A 21,395-nucleotide genomic window follows, 5' to 3' on the forward strand; every position below is an offset into this window, starting at 1 on the left:
CTACAAAGTAAAACACAAAGTATATGACATGTGAATACTTATGACAGAGGTCTGTATTCTGACAACATGGACAGTTAACACATATCAGGCCTAGCACCTTTGCCAAGATATCCTATAAACCACGGCTTCTCAGGCATTATCACTTAATTGACCCCTTGGTTTTGTATTCTGCAAATATACTTCTGAAGTAGTGTTTGTTTTATTGCGTGTGTTTATCTAATCTACCATAGTCGTGGCATAAGAGCATGTAATCTTGAAAAAGGACAGACACTGTATGTCAACGTGTACATTAGCATATGAATGAATTACAGTCTCATAGAATATAGCATGTGTGATGAAAGATGGCTCATTCATCGGCTACAGCTGATTTGAATATGGTAGTTAGCGTCTGATATGAGCGCAGAAGCATACAGAGGGAGATTATTTCCATGTGATGCCATTTGAGGTGATAAATGCTGGCAAACCATTTTGGGTGCCCAGCAAGGGACAATGGTGTGAGAGAGAGAGTGAATGTATGGAACATACTGTATTAGGCCTATACATATCTGACCTGCTGCTGTCATATCCCATGGCTAATGCACTGTCATATCCCATGGCTAATGTACTGTCATATCCCATGGCTAATGTACTGTCATATCCCATGGCTAATGTACTGTCATATCCCATGGCTAATGTACTGTCATATCCCATGGCTAATGTACTGTCATATCCCATGGCTAATGTACTGTCATATCCCATGGCTAATGTACTGTCATATCCCATGGCTAATGTACTGTCATATCCCATGGCTAATGTACTGTCATATCCCATGGCTAATGTACTGTCATATCCCATGGCTAATGTACGCCTATCCCCTAAATTAGGATTCAATTTACACTGACTTAAAATATAAACACAACATGCAACAATTTCAAAGATTTGACAGTTCATCTATGGAAATCAGTCAATTTAAATAAATGAATTATGTTCCAATCTATGGATTTCACATGACTGTGAATACAGGTATGCATCTGTTGATCATAGATACTTAAAAAAAAGGTAGGGGAGTGGAAAACCAGTCAACATCTGGTGTGACCAACATTTACCTCATGAAGTGTGGCACATCTCCTTCGCATAGAGTTGATCAGGCTGTTGATTGTGACCTGTGGAATGTTGTCCCACTCCTCTTCAATGGCTGTGCGAAGATGCTGTGCGGTAATTGTCAGGAACTGGAACACACTGTCGTACACGTCTATCCAGAGCATCCAAAACATGCTCAATGGGTGACATCTCTGGTGAGAATTCAGGCCATGGGAGAACTGGGACATTCCAGGAATTGCGTACAGATCATTGCGACATGGGGCTGTGCATGATCATGCTGAAACATGAGGTGATGGTGGCGGATGAATGGCACGACAATGAGCCTCAGGATCTCGTCACGATATCTCTGTGCATTCAAATTGCCATTGATAAAATGCAATTGTGTTAGTTGTCCAAAGCTTATGCCTGCCTATACCATAAGCCACCCACCACCATGGGGCACTGTTCACAACGTTGACGTCAGCAAACCGCTCGCCCACGCCTGCCATCTGCCCGGTACAGTTGAAACAGGAATTCTTCCTTGTAGAACACACTTCTCCAGTGTGCTAGTGGCCATCGAAGGTGAGCATTTCCCCACTGAAGTTGGTTACAACGCTAAACTGCAGTCAGATCAATACCCTGGTGAGGACGACGAGCACGCAGATGAGCTTCCCTGAGACGGTTTCTGTCAGTTTGTGCATAAATTCGGGGGATTATTTTTTGTGGACAGATTTTGAGCAGAGTAAAACCTCTTGCTTCGCCTCTTTCTCTCTGCTTACAGTCGGTCCCCGTCTTGGGTTCTCAGCAGATGGTATGGAACACAGCTGGCTCCATGTGAATTACAATCCTGACGCTCTGTTTAAACATTTAGAAACGTTAACAATCCTCCCTTGCGATACGGTTTTGGAAACATAAAGCCTTTCACTTTCACATCAAAATAATTTCACAAATGCAAAACAAATACTTACTGTACACTGTTTAAACCGCTTTTAACACAGTTGCAGCCGACAGTATTTTTCAGTTACAACACTATTACACACAAATGTTAGGAGATGCTTCGATAGCTAATTAGAAGAGGTGGTCGCATCTTCTGCTCTTCATCTTCTTATTATCATTATTATTCTACAAATTTGTATTGGAGGACCGCAACAAACTGAAAGGTACATACAGCGCCACCTAGTGTACTGGAGTGTGAGACCGGTCACAGCCTCCCTATTCATCTATTTCCTTATCTAGGCCTGTGTTTCCGCCTAATATTCTGGAGTGTGAATTCATTACACTTTGTGACACAAAAAGGGAAGGGGACAGGGAAAAGGGACCTACTAACCTTATACCCATTAAAAACCTCACCACCTTTCCACTACTTGGCTCTATCTGATCCGACACCAGGCCAACAATCCTGGGAGGACGAGACACTATCATTAAACACACCATGTAAATCTTCTGCAGTAAAATCTCGTACACCCAAGTACTTCTCTGCAGCTGCCACCACAGCATATATTTTATGTGATTTACGTTCCATTTCTGTGGTACAGTTAATAACCATGGCTATGCCTCACTCTCTGTTCGCCTCAGCCTCTGCACAGGGACACTCTCTGGAGCTCTAGCCCTGTACCCATCTTCCTCTCCTATTCTCTTCACCGTCTCAGCATACCACACCTTCTGTACTACTCTGATCCTGGCAACTTCAGTCTGCCTTTCTCTCACTGGAAACTTCTGATCCTCAGTATCATGGGTACCCCCACAGTTAACACACAACTGTTTCCACCGATACTACATATTCCTTTGTTACATGCCCTCCTGCACACTTCTCACGGTTGCCTCTGTCTTCCATGGGCCTAAACAAGCGCTATAACATGGAAATATGGCCGCCCGGCATGGGAACTCTAATCCTAAAAATGTGTGTAGTCATTTAACCTTTTTGTATTTATTTTTATAAATACTTTCTCACAGACGTGAAAGTTATTCCAAATCTTTCCAAAACGGTATCCTTCGTGCCTATTTGCGTTTAGACAGAGCATTTGGGAAGCGTCATGGCATTTCCCTCAGAAGACTAAAGAGAAAGTCCGATCTCTCATGTAATGCAATAGAATAAGGGTTACATGGGGTATATTCATTCACTACGTTCATTCTGTTCCAAGTTTCTTGAGAGTTTCTATTGGCCAAATTTAGTTAGGTCCCATTCCCGTTTCCTTTGTTTCCATCAGTTTGGTTCTTTAACCGTAAACGGTTTCCGTTGCAACTTCCAGACGTAATGAATACAAACCTGCTAATAAACTCGGAATGGAAGTCCGTCGTTTTAGTTGCTTTAAACCAATAGGTCCCATCATTTGAAGACGTCGTTGTTAAATACAGCCTATACGATAGTATACTGATACTGTATTGTTTCTGCGGTAGGCTAATTAATACATTCTGTATAATAATTGTAATTAGTAGTTGCACCGCCAAATGTAACCTTACATGGTCAAATGAATTAGGTCTACCCGTGTCATTTGTATCCGTGATGTTGCAGGTTTCACCGATGGGAGGCGCCTGATTTTAATTTTCTCAGAGGTGAGATGCATAAAACAGGTAAGATGAGGATCGACGCCACTTCTGCTTCGTTTGTCATCGGCGTTGAGGTGAGTAGCGAACGTGTTTGTGGTCAATAGATTTTTAACATAACCTGCATTCCTATTTCTTGTTGAGCATATGTATATTTCTGTGCCATTGCAGCCTATAGGCTACCTGGTGAGAAATCTTTTTTTTATGTGGGTGGGGGGTAGCATTGAGTTTATTTTATAGTGCTTCTCTTTTGATTATTGCACATTTTGACATCTGTTTTATAATTGCCTGTTGATAACTATACAGTGTACAAAACTTTAGGTACACCTTTTACTCTAAGCAGGGCCTCAATTTGTTGGGGCATGGACTCTGCAAGGTGTCAAGTGTTCCACAGGGATGCTGGCCCATGTTGATGCCAATGCTTCCCACAATTGTGTAAAGTTGGCTGGATGTCCTTTGGGTGGTGGACCATTCTTGATACAAATGGGAAACTATTGTGAGTGGAAAAATCCAGCAGTGTTGCAGTTTTTGACACACTCAAACTGGTGCGCCTGGCATATACTACCATACCCGGTTCAAAGGCACAAATCTTTTGTCTGCCCACTCACCCTCTGAATGGCAGGTAGTCTAGTAGTTAGTGTTGGGTCAGTAACTGTAAGGTTAATCTGTCGTTCTGCCCCTGAACAAGGCAGTTAACCCACTGTTCCTAGGCTGTCATTGACAATAAGAATTTGTTCTTAACTGACTTGCTTAGTTAAATAAAGGTAAGATAAAATTAGGCCTACCCCCCCCCCCCCCCCCCCCTTCAGAGCTTGAATTACTAGGATAGCTGCACTCATCACTCCCCCACCGCACACAAAAGACTGGGCTACATTATTTATGCATCTCTGGGGATGACAATCAATAGCTTGGAAACCATCTAGAAAGTTACTGAGATACCTGATCGTTTTGCGGTTTATACTGGACCCCTGAGAACAGCAAGGTCTGACGGTTTCCTCTGTGTAGGCCCACCAGGGCTGTATTGGTGACGTGTGCTCACCTGGGCAACCAATAGCAATGTCTCATTCTCCATTGGATCAATATTTTTCAATTCTAGTTGCTGCTGGTGTCAATATTATTTAAACATTGTAATTCATGGGTTGCTAGTTATCAGCTGCCTGTATCTAGATCATAGTTTAGCATGTACTTTGTTTTTCAAAGAGAATTTGAAAGGCGGCTAGATTTTAACCTACATGATCATTTGGAACGGGATGAAATGAAAAGACTACTTGCCCCAGTGGCTTTTGCATACAGTTTACAATAGTCTACACAGAAAAATGTGTTCAAATAAACAGGAACCAGTAAGGGGTTCACTTCTACTGTAAAATCTAATTGTCCATACAGCTTATACACTGTCATGGATTGACCTATCCCTTTTTTTAGGTATCCACAGTGCTGTAAAATGGGTTCCAAACTCGAGAGTGCAATGGAGGGGCTAATTCGAGTGTTCCACTCATACTCCTCAAAAGAAGGGGACAAGTACAAGCTGAGCAAAGTTGAGCTGAAGAATCTGTTACAGGGCGAACTGAGTGACTTCCTGGCGGTGAGTTTGATTCCTAATGCTGTCGAGGGGAGGGATATGTGTGGTTTCAATATGACATTCTGATCAATTACATTTTTATGGACATAAACAAAATGAACTGCCCCAAAGCAAGTCATACAAACAAGTATTGGGGAAGTCTTGATTTATTGAACAGTTGTGGGACCCATCACCTTCAAGACATATTCTACTAGAATAATTTAAATAATTCTATGGCCTTGCCTAGAAACAACGCTTATCACCTAGACATTAATTAAATCTGAAATAATTTGACGGGTATAACAATATGGCATGACATCGATCTTTCCATCTGATTGGCTTTGTGCAATTTTCTGTGTATTGCCTATTCCAATTATTTCATATCTACAACTGTTCCAAGAGTCATGCGGCTGCTTCTGGTCTGGACCTACATTTCATTAACCATTCCTACTCTTCTCCCTCAGGCAAGTAAGGACCCTATGGTAGTAGAGAAGATCATGAGTGATCTGGATGAAAACAAAGATGGCGAAGTGGACTTTCAGGAGTTTGTCATCTTGGTTGCTGCGCTGACCGTGGCCTGTAACGAGTTCTTTGTCGAGAGCCTGAATGAATGAGTTTGGAAACAGTCTGTGACCTCGGCTTTCTACTCATTATTCCTTGTTAATAAAACATGTATGCTTTAATTTTTTTAAATACTTTTTGACAGAAACCAGCAAAGGTTTCAATATTGTCACATAATGGTTATTTCTAACAAAGGCTCTTTTGACTGTTGTAAAATGATTGCCGCTGTAGAGAATCCTGCAATGGACTGACCACTTTCAGTGTACTATCACTCTCATTGCACTAGTAGTTAACATTCTGCTCAGCTCAATAAAGGTGATTGCTGTCTAAATATGTTAAACTCAGCTCATCGTAAACTTGAATGCACAATACCGGTACATGTCTTTTGCATGCGGAATATGGGGCAGTATGAATACATTCTCAGGAGTGCTGATTTAGGATCAGTTATGCCTTTTAGATCACAATGACTAAGATTACATGGACAGTAGAGGCCTGATCCTAGAACAGCACTTGTACTGAGACTCTTCATCTGGCCCCTAGTCTGCTACCTATGCTTAAACATGGCAAACTGCACCCAACATTATAGTGAAGGATTTCCACTGAAATACCTAACTCCTTCTGTTTGGCTAAAAACAAACGGTTCTAAACCAATTTCCAAGTTCCCACACAGCAGACTGGTGAAACTGATTAGAATGCAGCCAGCCAATCTTAATTACATGCAAGGCTTGCTATAAATCTAACTTGTGTGTGACGATGCGTTGGCAGCAACAGAACACTGCAGTCTGACAACTTAATACTGGCGTCTGAGGCCTAAGTCAGGATGCTTCAGTCATGTGTTAAACACGCCCTGTAACAAACTGTCACGTGGTGCAGACTGTAAAATTCAAACAATTTTTTTGGTTCAATAGAGGTACATCAAGATACTGTCTATATGGCACATTTGTGGTCATGAGTCATGGACACAAGTAGGATACGACCAATGGTATGTGGCGACTGTTCTTATAAAATGTGGCTGATCACGATGTACTTGGTGTAACTCTAGCGGGTTGAATAAATCGAACAATAGCACCACCCTGCACCAACAAACAAGGTCTGTGGATAAGGTTGAGACGTCTAGAGCTTGCCGGCTTAAAATGAGCGTGCACTGAGCAACAGGTCAGGGGTTTCATGTATGGCTGCTGTGTGAAATACATTGGCTACGTTGGACTAATCCTTCAAAACTACAGGTCGATTTGAGTGTCCGCGACAAATGTGTCAATCCCGAAAAATATTCATGAACAATTACTGGAAACAGGCTTTGGAAAATAACGATTCTCTGGTGAAGTTTAAATACTAGTCTTTATTCATTTACACAATTTGAAAAAGGGGCACATTCCATTAAAGCAAGTTTGTCCAGACATGAATATGAAAAAGCAATTACATTGTGTATGGTTGCGTGCCCTTCACTTCTTTCCACATTCTGTGATGAAATAGTAATTTGACTCTGGCCATGTCTGAATACCCATACTTGCATCCTAAATATTTTGATTATGCAAAAAAAGGTTTTATAGTATGCAACATGAAAATCAAGTATACTTTAAATAGCCAGATATCCTTATTTCAGCTTTGACAACTAGATATGGGGATGTGCTACCAAAATTAACCAATAACATGAAACAATGCATTTTGCATGATGCATTCTCAGTATGGGAAAACTAAGTTTTATAGTATACAATTTTCAAATATCAAGTATGGTTTAAATGTTACTCATTCAGCTCATCTAGTAGAATTCAATGCACATTTTCCCACAATGCATTGGAAGAGGGGGGCTGCGAGTGATTGGCTACTTAGAACTAGGGCCTAACAAAATTAAACAACTTAATTAGGAAGATGCTGAATAGCAACGCTTCTGCAGTGGTGTTCAAATGTAATGTTGGCCAAGTAGTTTTTTGTTCTCTTTAAAGTGATCATGAGTGTAGCGTCATAGGCTACATCTTTTGAATTATTATTTTTTTTAACCCAAAGTGGATTTCTGTTCTCATTAAAGTGTTCTGTCATTCCCAATTATCAGTGCTTTAGTTTTATGTTGCTGTCCAGCAGTTTTGAATTTGCGATGCACCCGACAACGTTTTTTTTGTCGATTTGAACATTTGAAAAGTTTGTGTGTGTACTAGGGTATTTGATTTCATTTATATATGCACTTGGGTTTGACTAAATATGTTAATGAAACGAAAACCAGATTTAAGTGCCTTTGAACAGGGTATGGTAGTAGGTGCCAAGTGCACAGGTTTGTGTCAAGAACTGCAACGCTGCTGGGTTTTCCACACGTTTCCCATGTGTACCAAGAATGGTTCACAACCCAAAGGACATCAAGACAACTATAACTCCATTACTATTCTATTCAGACAGTACGTGCAAAATAGTTTGTGACAATGAGTACAGAGTATACAGTTGAAGTATGTAGTACGCTAGTATGGATATTCAGACAGCTACTCACTTCTAAACTTACACTCAAGTCCTTGAGCACCAATGAGTAAGGGTGTAAACTCTGAACACAACACACGGTTCTAGAGGTGTCCTTGGTTACGGAAGGGTGCACTCAGTCTCTTTGTCCCTTGTCGGCTGCTTCAAAGCCATCAGTACCAGGTTTCGGGGAGAGAACGCAGGGTCAAAGAGTGGCACCAGCTGACTCTTTATACCTATATCAATCAAGCAATAACAAATAACACCTTTACTGTTAGCACTGGGCCCACAAGAAAATATGTATGGATTCCAGATACAATAATACATTAATACATTAAGATCTGATAATACAGTCTCTGTACATTTCCTCACCTTTCTCCTGCAGGTATAGCATCCTGTCCAGCAGCACCAGTGTCTCCACCACCGGTGCCAGTAGCAGAGCCAGGCTGAAGTAGACCACCACACGACCCTCCTGCCTCAGCATGGCCCCCACTCTGCAGGTGTCCAGGGGCAGGTCAGGGGGCAGGCCAACGCGGGGCAGACCCAGACGGGCATACCTGTGGGTACATGGTGAGAGGGGGTCAAGGGTACATATAAGATAGATGATCATGTTTGACCTAAAAGCAATATAGAGAGAACGCAGATATTGAATTCCTAAATGTGATCATAAAAATTATCCTTATACACATGGATAATACCAAATAGTTTCTGAGACATATGCAAAGTATACATTTCTTAAGTTTTCATCCTAACATACAGTGAAAGCTGCTGCCTAATGATAGACTGAAGAGGTATGGATACAAACTTGGGTAAACACTCACTCTGTAAAGGGTAGTAGATGTGCTTTCTTTATTGCCTGGACTCCCGGCCTGCGCAGCTCTGGCTTCGCCTCCCTGATAACTGTCTCTAGGGTTGCCCGATAACAGTGCATCCTTAGCAACCCACTCTCCTCCCGCAGCCTGTGCATGTAGTCCTCTATGGCGTGACACGCCCCCTCCCGTGCCTTATAGGACAGCTGGTGTCCCGGCAACCCCTGCACCCAGGAGCTCATTGGGTAGCCAAACTCTGAGTGAGAAGCCTCACTGGTGGGCAAAGGGGATAGGGGAGGGGCTATGAGGCCAGGGGGGTTGGGGTTCTCACTGGTGGTGATCTTCATGTAGCAGCAAGCCACGGAGGTGATGCCACGAACGTGAGGGCAGCTGACAAAGTGGCGAAGGAGGGTGGCACTGAGGTCCCCGCAGGCATGGAGGCCCGTTAGGATAAAATCTGGACATTCCTGCCCCTCTTCTACAGGGCAGACAACAACTTCTGTGGATGAACTCTCTTGGCAGAGTGGGTGGACATATGGGCCTTGCCCGGCTTCAATCTTGCAGAGACGTTTTGGAAACAAGAGTGAGCTAGACCGGGGTTCATGTTTTACACTAGTAAAAGAGTTTGTACATGTATTGTCATTATTCTTGAGTGGGGATGCAGCCTGGCCATTGTCTGAACAACCCAGGAATTCTGATTCTGCAGTCAACACAGGCTGGTCTCCGTGACCATGTTGCTGATCAGCTTCTGACATGGACTCCCGCTGTCTCTTCTTACTGGATCCAGCCGGAGCGGTCCGATCCTCACAGACACATTTACCATTTCCTACCTGCTTGACGAAGTCTTTCCATGATGCTTTGGGGTTGACCCAGCCAGCCACATGGCAGGGTGAGGGGCCAGATCTAGAGATTGGAGGTCCATTCTGAAAGAGTAAGAGCAGTATAAATATTTAATTATTCATTACATTGCATATTAGCAATATTCACCTAATTTCTTAATAACCCTGGTTTTACAAAAAATGCCTAGTCTGAGCCAATCAGCTGTGCCTTTTTTGCACTTTACTGAGCGTCCTGGTGCATTACCTTCCTCTGCCGCTCCTTCTCCAGCGTCCACAGAAGCTGTCCATCATATTTGGATGCCATGGAAACTAGAGTGGGATCAGCCTCAATTCCAGTCACAGACAGACCAAGCCCAAAAGACAAGAAACGAGTCAAATGGCCCTAGGGAGACCAGTAGGGATACACAATCATGTACCGTGACAAATCTCATTGTTAGGCAGATTACAAAAAGTAATATTGTGTGACACCTAGGTCTGATAACAAGACTGAATATTAGGTTACCTGTCCAGAACCCACATCCACCACACTATTGCAGTCTGTCAGGTCACAAAGCTGCTTCACCAACTGTGGAGAGAGATGAACAGATCACTATCAACAACAACTGAAATGCTTATTTGAATCAGCAGCATATATAAAAAAAGCAGTATGCACATCCATATTTATGCAAATGAGTATGCACATCTTTACCGTTCCCAGACTCCGGATCTCATGCTGCTTCTTGGGTTTCACATGTTTCCTAAATATGTGTCCCAGCAGTGAGCTCTGACTCTTGTTCTCCAAGAACTCCTCTGTCTTCAGCATGCCCACTTCATGTCTCCGCTTGCCTTGGGGTGTCCTGGGGAACGTCAGAGCATGCGCGGTGGCCCGGAAAGCCAATAGTGAAAGAGGCCATACACAAGAGTAGCTGAAATAAAAAAGTTAAATTGTACAAGTTATTTCAAACTGTTTTATGATGTAGAATCAAATTCAAATTGAACAAATACACTGGTATGACTGAATACCTTCTATTCACATTCAATCTGTCCAATAGGAGGTCAGCTATTTGTGGGGGTGACAGGTCACAGAGGATCTGTTGCCATCTGGTAGGCAATGTAGCCCATAGATCCTCACTGAAGAATTCCTATGGCAGGAGAAAACATGATCAATAACACATTAATTGAAGAGTAGCTAGAGAAATCGATTCAGGGGCCCTTTGATCCAGGGATCAAGCTTCATGGGAGCGTGTAGGTGAAGTTGCCTCTAGACGCTGACTTTTGGTCAGTTTAGCATTTTTCCAAATAATGGTTTAGGTCAGGATTGAGGGAGGGGAAGTTAATCCTAGATCTGTAGGGGAAACTTCAACCTGGAGCAGAGGACGTGATCATCTTATAATCAAATAACATTATAAAAATCTGCAGCAGCGTAACTTAGAAAACAGAGAAAAATAATGAGTTGTTTGCTACGTACAATTATGAAGGAATCGGAGATGTGTTTGTATGTCGACAGAAAATATGTAAGATTTCTTGCCAACTCTCTTTGCTGCTCTGCTGAAAGTGTCGGTGAGCACATCATTCGACCGTCAAATCGGCAACTGACCGGTTATAAATTGTGAACATTAAACATTTCAACAATACACTATTACAACCGAGTGAAAGAGTTTTATATAACGACGATAAGAAGTGTTTGTTTGTAGCTCTTCCTCACAACACGACCTCTGAACCGGAAGTAGTCGATTGTTTGGCTGTTAAGGATGTCGGAAGCATGGTGCTATGTTTATAGGTCGGTGTATATGTGTAATTTGTTGTATAACGCTGATTTGTGCACCATATTATCAGGACACAATATACGTTTAGACATACAGTTAAATTAGTCTGTCTGGAGAATAAGGTTGAATTCCTAGCTAGCTAATGTTCGAGTCACTGTTTCGGGTAGTTTAGCATCAGAGCTAGCTAGTATTACTGTAGCTTGATAGCAAGCTAGCCAAGGGCCCAATGCTAGCTCGCCTAAGCCGTATTTTCTACTGTAATATCCTGACAACTAACATTTACACCTCACGGATTACACATACTTTTCGAAAATACCTCAAGTTAATTGTGGCTAGTTAGTTACGTGGCCTCTGTGTTTCAAGCTAAGCTAGTACCAAACTAGCTAGATTATATAAACGGCGACAAACTTCTTTGTTTGCCATGACTAGAATGTTTTCCCACAATTTCAGACATACCAGCTGATTTGTTAACATACATCAATTTTATTTTTGTCCAGGTATCACAATACCGCTTCAATTGACGTCATGACAATTGGGTCAGAATGACATTTTATTAAAACAAATATTTGAACCTAATTTTGCACAGCAGTGAAGGCCTTTATGTCCAGTTGGAGGGAGTGGGACGTCAACAGTTTTAGTCCAAGAACAAACCTAGTCCCCCCCAGCTGAGGAAGATTCCCCTCCAAGATGTCGGACATGATGTTAAACCTGGACTGTTCTGGCAGCAGAGGGCCCTGTAAAGACTCATCGGGAAGCAACAAACACAAGGCATTCAACAACAGGCGGCGACTCTTGGAGAAAAAGAGTTACCTCAACAAGAAGCAGAACCAGCACAATCATAGACAGGGGAATAAACATCAGGGCCCGCCTCCCTGGGCCAATCGGCCGTCTCAACCCAATGCTGCACACAACAAAAGCTCTGCTCACACTCAGAATACTCACAGTAAAAGTTCATATCACATACCCAGTTCAGAGCATGGCAGAGGTGTTGCTTCCAAGCCTGCATCATCCACAAGCAGCTCAACATCCTTGACCATTACTGTGAAGAATTCGACCAATCCTGAGCAATCCACTTCAACTATCACCCCGGGGCACCAACCCCCACCCACCAGGACTGTTGCCCACTGCGCCCCTGTCCCAAGAGGGTCAGCCCCATTTTGTAACCCCCTGAAGTACCTTGCCATGGACTGTGAGATGGTTGGCACGGGCCCCAAGGGTCGCAACAGTGAGCTAGCACGATGCAGTATTGTCTCCTATGATGGAGACGTGGTGTATGACAGGTACATCAAGCCCACCAACGCAGTCACTGACTACCGGACTCGTTGGAGTGGCATCTCCTGGCATCAACTGGTCAAAGCCATGCCATTTCAACATGCCAGGAAGGAGGTAAGAAGCCTCCCTGGGGAGAATGTTCGAAGGAGGATGAAAAATGTTTGTTTTTTTTCACCGAAAAGGACCTATGAGCATATCAAATTCGGTGTCAAATGAAAGCAGAGTCTATATTTTGAAGGCATAGATACATTTTTCAACCATTTTCTATCTTGAAAATGTGATATTAGCAAAGGCTTTGATTTCTGGATAAACAGATGGAAAAGGGGCCTTAGAAAACATATTCCAAAAAAAGTATTTAAAACGTATCAGAAATACATCAAAACATAGTAATGTAAAGACCCCTGCCAATTAATAGCAACACTTATATTTAGTTTTGGGTAAGTTGTTTACCTCCTGTAAGTTTAATAAATATTGCCTTGTAATTCCATTACCAAAGCCCACATGTTTAAAATATTTTCAAACTTCTCTCCCTCATGAGGAAGGAGGATAATGAAAGTTCACAGTAGTAACAAGTAATGGTAGACCTACCAATAAGTTATAGTGATTTTACTGACATAAATATTGTTTATGAATTAAGTGATTCAAACTCATAATTCTGTTACCAAATGGTTAACGTAATTACTCAGCAAATCAGTTACGGAATTACTGCAACTGAATTGGCTACAATGGGAAATCATAAGTCACAAAGTGTTAAAACAGTCTGGATAAGCCTCACTCTCTCACCATGAAGCGGTGGTCATTCATTTTGAACTGGACTGTTATGTTTCACTGTATTGGGTCACTCCAATATATTGGTATCACTCCGCGGCGGAGGGATTACATCCGAGGTGAGGATTTACAGATTTTCTCCGGTGTACACCTGTGTCACGGCTGGGGTCCGCCCCTATATATAGACCCCATGGCCGCGACATGTCTTTCATTTTCTCGGCGGATGTCCGTATGGTTTGAGGTACAAACTTGCTGAAGTTCGCTTGGTAAGTGTAATATCTTGCGTGGAAGTATACTCACTGGCTGTTTGTAGCCTGAAGCAGCTGGCGACATGGCCAGACCCTCTTGAGTGCTCCACTCGCGGTTGATCTGTATCTTCTGCCCGTGGTTTGTCGTGCTTGTGTTTCGTTAGCGTTACACTACGACTCCGTGTGCATTAATATATTGGTGGCTCTTGCTGCCACAAACTGTAATTTACCTTACACAACTTGCCGACTGACTTGTACAATGTGTGTGTTGTGAATAGCTTTTTTTCATGCTGATCCCCGCGCCTCTTAATTATCTTACATGGTTTTCTTCTTGTTCATTCCGCTGCAGAGTGCGAGTATTCTGGAAAACTACGTTGAGACATTAACTTTGGGTTCCTTAACGGGTGTTACTCTATATGGTGCTGTTTTTACTGCTTGAATATTAAACCGGTAGGTAATGTTGGAGTAAAATAAATCAATCCATTACCAGGTTGCTGTTTTTTTTTTGTCTGCCTGTTTTTACCACAGGAGTCTTCCCCTGTGTTTGCAGAGGTACTGGGTAATTTATCCCTCACAGGGTTCCTATTCCTCCAAGCGGGTCACGACATACAGTGGGGCAAAAAAGTATTTAGTCAGCCACCAATTGTGCAAGTTCTCTCACTTAAAAAGATGAGAGGCCTGTAATTGTCATCATAGGTACACTTCAACTATGACAGAAAATGAGAAAAAAAAATCCAGAAAATCACATTGTAGGATTTTTAATGAATTTATTTGCAAATTATGATGGAAAAAAAGGATTTGGTCACCTACAAACAAGCAAGATTTCTGACTCTCACAGACCTGTATAACTTCTTCTTTAAGAGGCTCCTCTGTCCTCCACTTGTTACCTGTATTAATGGCAATTGTTTGAACTTGTTATCAGTATAAAAGACACCTGTCCACAACCTCAAACAGTCACACTCCAAACTCCACTATGGCCAAGACCAAAGAGCTGTCAAAGGACACCAGAAACAAAATTGTAGACCTGCACCAGGCTGGGAAGACTGACTCTGCAATAGGGAAGCAGCTTGGTTTGAAGAAATCAACTGTGGGAGCAATTATTAGGAAATGGAAGTTGAAGTGTACCTATGATAAATTACAGGCCTCATCTTTTTAAGCGGGAGAACTTGCACAATTGGTGGCTAACTAAATCGTTTTTTGCCCCACTGTAGCTCTCCCAGGGTGTCAGTGGACTTGTTGGATTGGCTGGGCTTATGGCTTATCTTTGTGACAGGTGTGATGGTGCGATACCTCGTGTATGCACTGTCTGGGCACTGTCTGGGTTTGAGCCACGCGGAGAGGGTGGTGGAGCGCCCTACTGGATGCCTGTTTTGTGTGGTGTTCTCAGAACGCCTGCGCCTGGCGATTGGAGGCCATGCGCGAGTGGGTCGGCCAGGCTTGGGCTCAGGCTGGGGACAAGCTTCCCCCCAGGAGTGGTGCGACAGCAAGCTGTTAGTCTGGGCCCAGTACCCCTCCCAGGAAGCGTGGCCAGAGCCACCGCAGGCAGAGCTGGGACCACCTTGAACGGAGGGCACATGCTCTGCGTCAGGAGGTCGATGGCTTTGGTGGCGGCAACAGCTGTTCCCTGTTGGCCAGTGATAAGCTGTTCCCGGGGGACAATGCTGGCACTGTTCACCACCTTGAGCGGGGCTGACAGGCCATCGGAAGCCACCAGCAGGGCTTCATCGCCCCCAGCAACTCGAGAGGCTATGAGGAGCCTACTCACTCGTGCCACTGCACGACCCAGGTGCTCATGGCACCAGAGGAGAGGCGGGCCCCGGCAGGACCCCTGATACACCCTTCCCCGGCCTTGGCGCTTCTCCAGGTCTCAAAGGGTGAAGTGGGAGGAGGGTGTGGAGTCCCCCTGGGTGTTACCACAATGCTCAAGGGGCACTGATTCCGGTGCCGGCCCCCGTCCTTCAGGACCTATGGCGTCACCATGTTGCAGTGTTGCAGACCATGTCCAGGGACCAATGGTTTGTGGCGCTGAACGTGAGGGATACGTACTTCCATGTTCCTAGTCACCCAGCTCATTGGCAGTACCTCCGATTAACTTTCGAAGGTACAGCTTACAAATTCATGGTTCTTCCCTTCGGGCTCTCCTTGGCACCCTACACTTTCACAAAGTGCATGGACGCTGTCCTGCCACCTCACACATCCCGAGGATTGTTGATCCTCTATTGCCTGGATGATTGGCTGATTTGTGCCCTGACCAGGACCCAGGTCCTGCCAGACAGACATGCTCCTGACCCACATCGGCAGGCTGGGCATTACTGTAAACGGCAAGAAGAGTCATCTGACGCTCACCCAGAGGGGGGCCTTCATTGGCATGGAACTGGACTGGAGTCCTCATGAGAGCACGCCTGCCCACGAGAAGGGTTCAGGCGATCCATCTTGCCGTGGCCACTTTCTGCAGAGGCGGGTGGTGTCCGCCCTGACCTGCCAACGTCTGTTGGGCTTGCTGACGGTGTCCTTGTTGCTGATTCCCCTGGGCCTGCTCCATCTCTGGCCTTTTCAATAGTGGTTCAACGTCCACCGGCTGCACCCAAAGCACCACCGTCACTGCCAGCCTCAGGGCATTGTTGAGGTGGTGCTGTCGCTCCTTTCTCTCAGGTGGGGTGGAGATGCTGAGGATGTGCCGCCGGGAGCTGGTCAACACCGACGCCTCCCAGATTGGCTGGGGGGTTGTGACCAAGGGCAGGTCGGCCAGCGGCTGTTGGCTACTCCCTTGGAGCAGCAGGCACATCAATACACTAGAGCTCTGAGCTGTACTGCTGGCCCTGCGGTCTTTCCTTACACATCTGAAAGGAAGACGTCCTGGTGAGAATGGACAACACCACAGTGGTGGCTTACATCAACCATCAGGGTGGACTGAGGTCCCACTGCCTCAAACTTATAGCACGGGAGCTCCTTCTCTGGGCTCAGGGCTGTCTAACGTCTCTACGCGCAGCACACGTACCTGACATCCTGAGTGTGGCAGCGGATATCCTCTCAAAGGAGGGTCCGCCACCCTGGGACTGGTGTCTACATCCCCAGGTGGTGCAGCACCTGTGGGGCAAGTTCGGGAGGGTGCATGTGGACCTGTTTGCCTCCCTGGAGAATGCACACTTCCCCCTGTGGTACTCCATTTCGGCGCCACCAGGGCCTCTGGGCTTGGATGCTCTGGCTCACGATTGACCAGAGCTGGAGCCCCCCTTTTCCTCTGATCCAGGCTATGCTGGACAGGACCAGGATGGCAGAGCATCGTCTGCTTCTGGTGGTCCCATACTGGCCCAGACGACCCTAGTTCAGCCTTCTCCTGTCCCTGTTGTCTGGGACATCCTGGAAACTTCCCCCGAGAACGGACTTGCTGTCTCAGGCTGGGGGATCTCTGTGGCATCCTATGGCCGCACTGCCTTGGTCTGTGGGCTTGGCCACTGAACGGCACCAATGATCCATGTTAGGATTACAGGAGGGTGTAATGAACACCATGCAGAGCGCAAGAGCGCCGGCTACAACCGCAGCATACCAGTTGCGTTGGCGGTTGTTCTGCTCTTAGTGCACTGGTATTGAGGTTGTGCCCGAGTCATGCGGGGTGCAGTATGTCCTCCAATACCTGCAGTCTCGCTTGGTTGAGGGCTTGACAGCCTCTACACTGAGTGGGTACTTGGCTGCTATATCTGCCTGCCATGTGGGGTGGATGGACAGGCCAGTGGGGCGCCATCCCTTGGTCTACAGGTTTATGAAGGTGGTTTGTTACCTGCGTCCAGCTAGGACCCGCTCAATGGCGATCTGGATGTGGTCTTGGCAGCTTTGGCAAAGCCACCTTTCGAACCGTTGGAGTCTACCTCCCTAAAACACCTCCATGCTCTTTCGGTAAGTTCTGAGTGGCGGATTGACCCAGGGGGGAGGAGTATATCACTCCGCCCCAACCCTCCATTCCTCCCGACGGTTCTGTCAGACAGGCATGTGAACATACCTTTTATCCTGTCTGCTTACGATCCCCCCCGGCAGTTGCGGGGGATCCTGGGCCTCCCTCTGGCATGCTGTGCCCTGTGATAGCACTGGTTGCCTTTGTGGAGCGGACACGGTCCCTCTAGCCCTGACTAATCTGGTATGTGTATGCCAATATATTTGAGTGATCCAATATAGTGAAACATAATGAAGTTGCGTATGTAACCACAGTTATGTGGCGCTAGAGGCACTTAAACGGTGCTATAGGCACTTAAAAATGATGTAGAGAACTTGTCGCGGCCATGGGGTCTATATATATGGGCGGACCCCAGGGAGTAAATCTGTAAATCCTCACCTCAAATGTATCCCTCTGCTGCGGAGTGATACCAATAGCTGACATAACCATGGTTACATACGTAACCTTTGTTTTTACAGAATGAGTAGATGCGCTTGTTTTGAGATCAAAGCGAGAGTGACATGTAGTGGCGTGCATATTTGTTCATATCCTTTGCTAGTTAGTGAGTTACTAGCCCAATTATTGATAATTTGTAGTCAGCAATGGGGGATTTATTGCTGCATAGAAGAGCACAAACATGAGTATTTTCTTTTGAAAAGCGAGTCAGGTAAAGAGCTTTTTTTTTTTTTTTTGTCTTAAAGGGGCAGTGTTGTATTTTGAGACAGGCTTGAATAAACTAAGTAGCCAATAGGCAGAGGGTAGCATAATTTGATTTTCTGTAACAATGCTTTCGGAATAATTATGCATTTTATTTTGTAAAGTACTTTCTTGCATCAAACAATATAATTTTAGTCACCTTGTCTGAAGGTCAAGTGGATTAACAGGTTAATGTCAAGCCCTGCATGTTTTTTTCAAAAGTCTCTTGTAATGTAGGCCTACATTGAACCCACACATTGGCCTGTTGTTTTTGATGGTTGGCCACTCTAGTAGAACTACATTATGATCAAATACTCACAGTAGCCTACTTGACCACTGTTTAAACTTACCTAAAGTGGGTACAGCATCAGTGTTCACAGCAAACGTGCACCGGAAGTTGCACTGCATTTTCACAATGTTCAGGTTTGCACTCAGCAGACCTGAAATTTGCTCAGTGATTAAAAAGAATTGATGGAACATTGGTTGTATGGTTTGTTGAACTTTGAAATCAATGGATTTTGTTTGGCATAGTTTTTCACTTGAAAATGTGAGAGTAAATCCGTTACTGTGGAATTGCCCCTTAATCGATTCTATTTGGACCTTTACTTTACTGAACATGACCATGATATCATTTGATCTCTTATTTGTATTCCCACCTCCTATAGATTCTGAAGATCCTTGCAGGAAAGGTGGTGATAGGGCATGCTGTCCACAATGACTTCAAGTCCCTAAGTTACAGTCATCCTGCTGTCTTAACGCGGGACACCTCCCGCATTCCTCTCCTCAACCAGAAGGCTGGCTTTCCAGAGAAAGATGTTGCCTCACTGAAAAGACTCACCAAGGCCCTGTTCAACCGCAACATCCAGGTGAGAAGAGACTTCTGATTGAAACGGGATTGATTTGAATATAATCTACAGTGATTCAGTCTGGGTTGTTCTCGACAAAAGTTGTAAGCTAGTAAACCTCATTGTATAGCTTATGTTATTTGTAGTAACAAGGAATTCCCCTTGTGTTCTCAGACTGGGAAGAAGGGGCACTCGTCTGTGGAGGATGCCAAAGCCACCATGGAACTGTACAAAGTTGTGGAGGTGGAGTGGGAGAGGACCTTAGCCTCCAAATAAATTTTTAAAAAGCCAGTGAAAGCCTGTTTTGACTGACCTGGTGAACGTGTTGAGCGATGGTATGGACCTATCATGTTTAACATAATTTTAACATTCAGAAATCACTATCAGGTCTTCCACTTCTCACCTCAGCCACTTTTGTCTCTTTTTCTACTTCTGTAAAAAAACACACAAAAAAAACAGTTGCCTTCAGGGTTGCAGTTGTTTATTTTGTGGTGGATAACCTATGCCACAAGCTGACAGTCCTCTGCCACAAGGGTGCAGTCTATTTTCTCGGTTTAATTAATGAATTCCTAATACAGTACTGTTATACATTTTTTTTTGCTTTGAATTGTCTAGAGTTATTTGTTCAGACACTTCTAATTTTATATATTCAATTGTTAACATAAATAAATAAATTACCATTGCAAACTTTTTTAAGCCTACATTACTTATTGATAATAACCATTACACAGAGGCAATTGTATGTCTGTCCAGGGACTTGATATTTCTAGAATCTTTCCTGAGGGGTTCTTGTGAAAGTAGACTGGTCCTATTGACACAACTGTTACCAAGACACCATTCAACACAACAGTGCCAGACTGTGATTAGACTACAGCCCCAGTAGTCATTAAACAGACATCATGCATTGTCGTCCAGTTTCTTTTCAGTGGATAATTTAGCAACGCATTAGCTTAATGGCAATACTCAATTAAAAGCATTTGTGTCAAAACTAAAAAAGATTTCAACTAGAAATCCCATTGATTCATGTTGCTGTTTGCATCTGTTGGAGCTGACTGTGGACTTCAGTGCTGTGGGACCCATAAAGAGAGGCCCCTGTTGTATCTTCTCCTGCCTTGGTCAGGGTGTGAACTGTGCTACTGCCTTTGGCTGTTCTGTTTTCCCCCTCCTTCTGTGAAGACCTATGCTAGGTATTCAAAAAGAACCGTTCTGTTCTTCTCATGTCAGCCTTGGCCTAACCTCTATTGACTGAGCAGGCAACTGAAAACCACGGTATCGCTGGTGCCAGAGCTCCTGATGGCTAAATCCAGGACATTACACCTTCTCGCCAGAATGTACCAGTGATTCTGAGAGGGCACGCCACTCTATGCCAGTCTTCCCGGCTGCCATCCATTCACTGGTTATGTGGACCCTTGTTTTATCTGGACGGACATCTTGACTCTTCACAACTATCCACTGAGATTAAAATACTTTTTTTGACTTGTTGGAGCTTTCCATCGTTTCCTCTTGTCAGATGGTTTTTACCATTTCACGTCAAGGAATAAATTGTCTCATGCATATTTACTTTTAACTCTACTCCCACTTGTGTAGGCACCGCAGAGTGGACCTTTACAAATGGCAGAGAAGCCTGAGCTCTAAATTCTGCCACAAAATGCCTGTAGGTGCTGTGCAGAGAAGTCATTGCAAAAGGTTGAGACATGACCTTCTACCAACGCATTCATCAGTGACACAGCAGAAGAGGTTTGCAGCCTGAGAGATGAGCCAAACAAGTTCTCATTAATGTTGATTTGAAAAGGCAGTAAAGTATTATAGCAGTGGAACAATCAGGTCAGTGATCAGATTTAATCGCAGGTGGAATGCATGTCTTTGTGCCATGAAGGGATATAGCTGAATGAATTGGGCAATGTTGCCTGGAATGAAAGTATGTCCAGAGCAAGTTAAAGTTGTAACATACATGTGTTTTCTACAATGATGTTTTGGCCCTCACAACATTATCAATTTATAACATTGACATGGATGGTGGCAATAACCAATAATGAACTAGACTGGGGGTGGGAAGTGCATGGTGAAAATATCGGGCGACT

At 44.3% G+C, this 21,395-nt stretch overlaps 3 protein-coding genes across 5 annotated transcripts; 2 read left to right on the forward strand and 1 right to left on the reverse strand.

Moving 5' to 3' along the window:
* Positions 1-3,569: 3,569 nt before the first annotated feature.
* Positions 3,570-6,053, forward strand: s100a1 (S100 calcium binding protein A1). The gene is made up of 3 exons (XM_021559274.3): positions 3,570-3,680; positions 5,026-5,185; positions 5,626-6,053. Exons 2-3 carry the CDS (start codon positions 5,045-5,047, stop codon positions 5,773-5,775), a joined length of 291 nt encoding a protein of 96 aa, XP_021414949.1. The 5' UTR covers positions 3,570-3,680; positions 5,026-5,044; the 3' UTR covers positions 5,776-6,053.
* Positions 6,054-7,041: 988 nt separating this feature from the next.
* Positions 7,042-11,527, reverse strand: mettl25b (methyltransferase like 25B). 2 transcript variants are annotated; one of them, XM_021559218.3, is made up of 9 exons: positions 11,260-11,527; positions 10,815-10,933; positions 10,501-10,717; positions 10,315-10,377; positions 10,057-10,194; positions 9,804-9,896; positions 8,986-9,530; positions 8,537-8,721; positions 7,042-8,400 (listed from the first exon to the last, which is right to left on the reverse strand). In XM_021559218.3, the coding sequence occupies exons 1-9, from the start codon at positions 11,362-11,364 to the stop codon at positions 8,285-8,287; spliced, it is 1,581 nt and encodes a 526-aa protein (XP_021414893.2). In that variant the 5' UTR covers positions 11,365-11,527; the 3' UTR covers positions 7,042-8,284. The 2 variants fall into 2 exon arrangements, with proteins under 2 accessions (XP_021414893.2, XP_021414887.2); XM_021559212.3 differs by having other exon boundaries at positions 8,986-9,896; positions 11,260-11,519.
* On the forward strand, positions 11,363-20,005 carry LOC110487327 (interferon-stimulated 20 kDa exonuclease-like 2). Of its 2 annotated transcripts, none has more exons than XM_021559257.3 (4): positions 11,363-11,571; positions 12,055-12,943; positions 19,135-19,335; positions 19,489-20,005. In XM_021559257.3, exons 2-4 carry the CDS (start codon positions 12,245-12,247, stop codon positions 19,588-19,590), a joined length of 1,002 nt encoding a protein of 333 aa, XP_021414932.2. In that variant the 5' UTR covers positions 11,363-11,571; positions 12,055-12,244; the 3' UTR covers positions 19,591-20,005. The 2 variants fall into 2 exon arrangements, with proteins under 2 accessions (XP_021414932.2, XP_021414939.2); XM_021559264.3 differs by having other exon boundaries at positions 11,472-11,571; positions 12,147-12,943.
* The last annotated feature ends 1,390 nt before the right edge of the window (positions 20,006-21,395 follow it).

Source organism: Oncorhynchus mykiss, chromosome 2, assembly GCF_057628025.1.
Source record: "Oncorhynchus mykiss isolate SJ-2025 chromosome 2, ASM5762802v1, whole genome shotgun sequence".
NCBI classification, from domain to species: Eukaryota; Metazoa; Chordata; class Actinopteri; order Salmoniformes; family Salmonidae; genus Oncorhynchus; species Oncorhynchus mykiss.

Bases quoted from the DNA above. Each gene is read 5' to 3' on its own strand.
- s100a1 (XM_021559274.3), top strand. From the start codon at position 5,045: ATGGGTTCCAAACTCGAGAGTGCAATGGAGGGGCTAATTCGAGTGTTC. The intron at 5,186-5,625 runs GTGAGTTTGATT...CTTCTCCCTCAG, and splicing joins AACTGAGTGACTTCCTGGCG to GCAAGTAAGGACCCTATGGT.
- mettl25b (XM_021559212.3), bottom strand. From the start codon at position 11,364: ATGATGTGCTCACCGACACTTTCAGCAGAGCAGCAAAGAGAGTTGGCA. The intron at 10,195-10,314 runs GTAACCTAATAT...TGGTCTCCCTAG, and splicing joins TGGATGTGGGTTCTGGACAG to GGCCATTTGACTCGTTTCTT. The intron at 8,401-8,536 runs GTGAGGAAATGT...TGATTGATATAG, and splicing joins GCTATACCTGCAGGAGAAAG to GTATAAAGAGTCAGCTGGTG.
- LOC110487327 (XM_021559257.3), top strand. From the start codon at position 12,245: ATGTCGGACATGATGTTAAACCTGGACTGTTCTGGCAGCAGAGGGCCC. The intron at 12,944-19,134 runs GTAAGAAGCCTC...CACCTCCTATAG, and splicing joins TTCAACATGCCAGGAAGGAG to ATTCTGAAGATCCTTGCAGG. The intron at 19,336-19,488 runs GTGAGAAGAGAC...TTGTGTTCTCAG, and splicing joins TGTTCAACCGCAACATCCAG to ACTGGGAAGAAGGGGCACTC.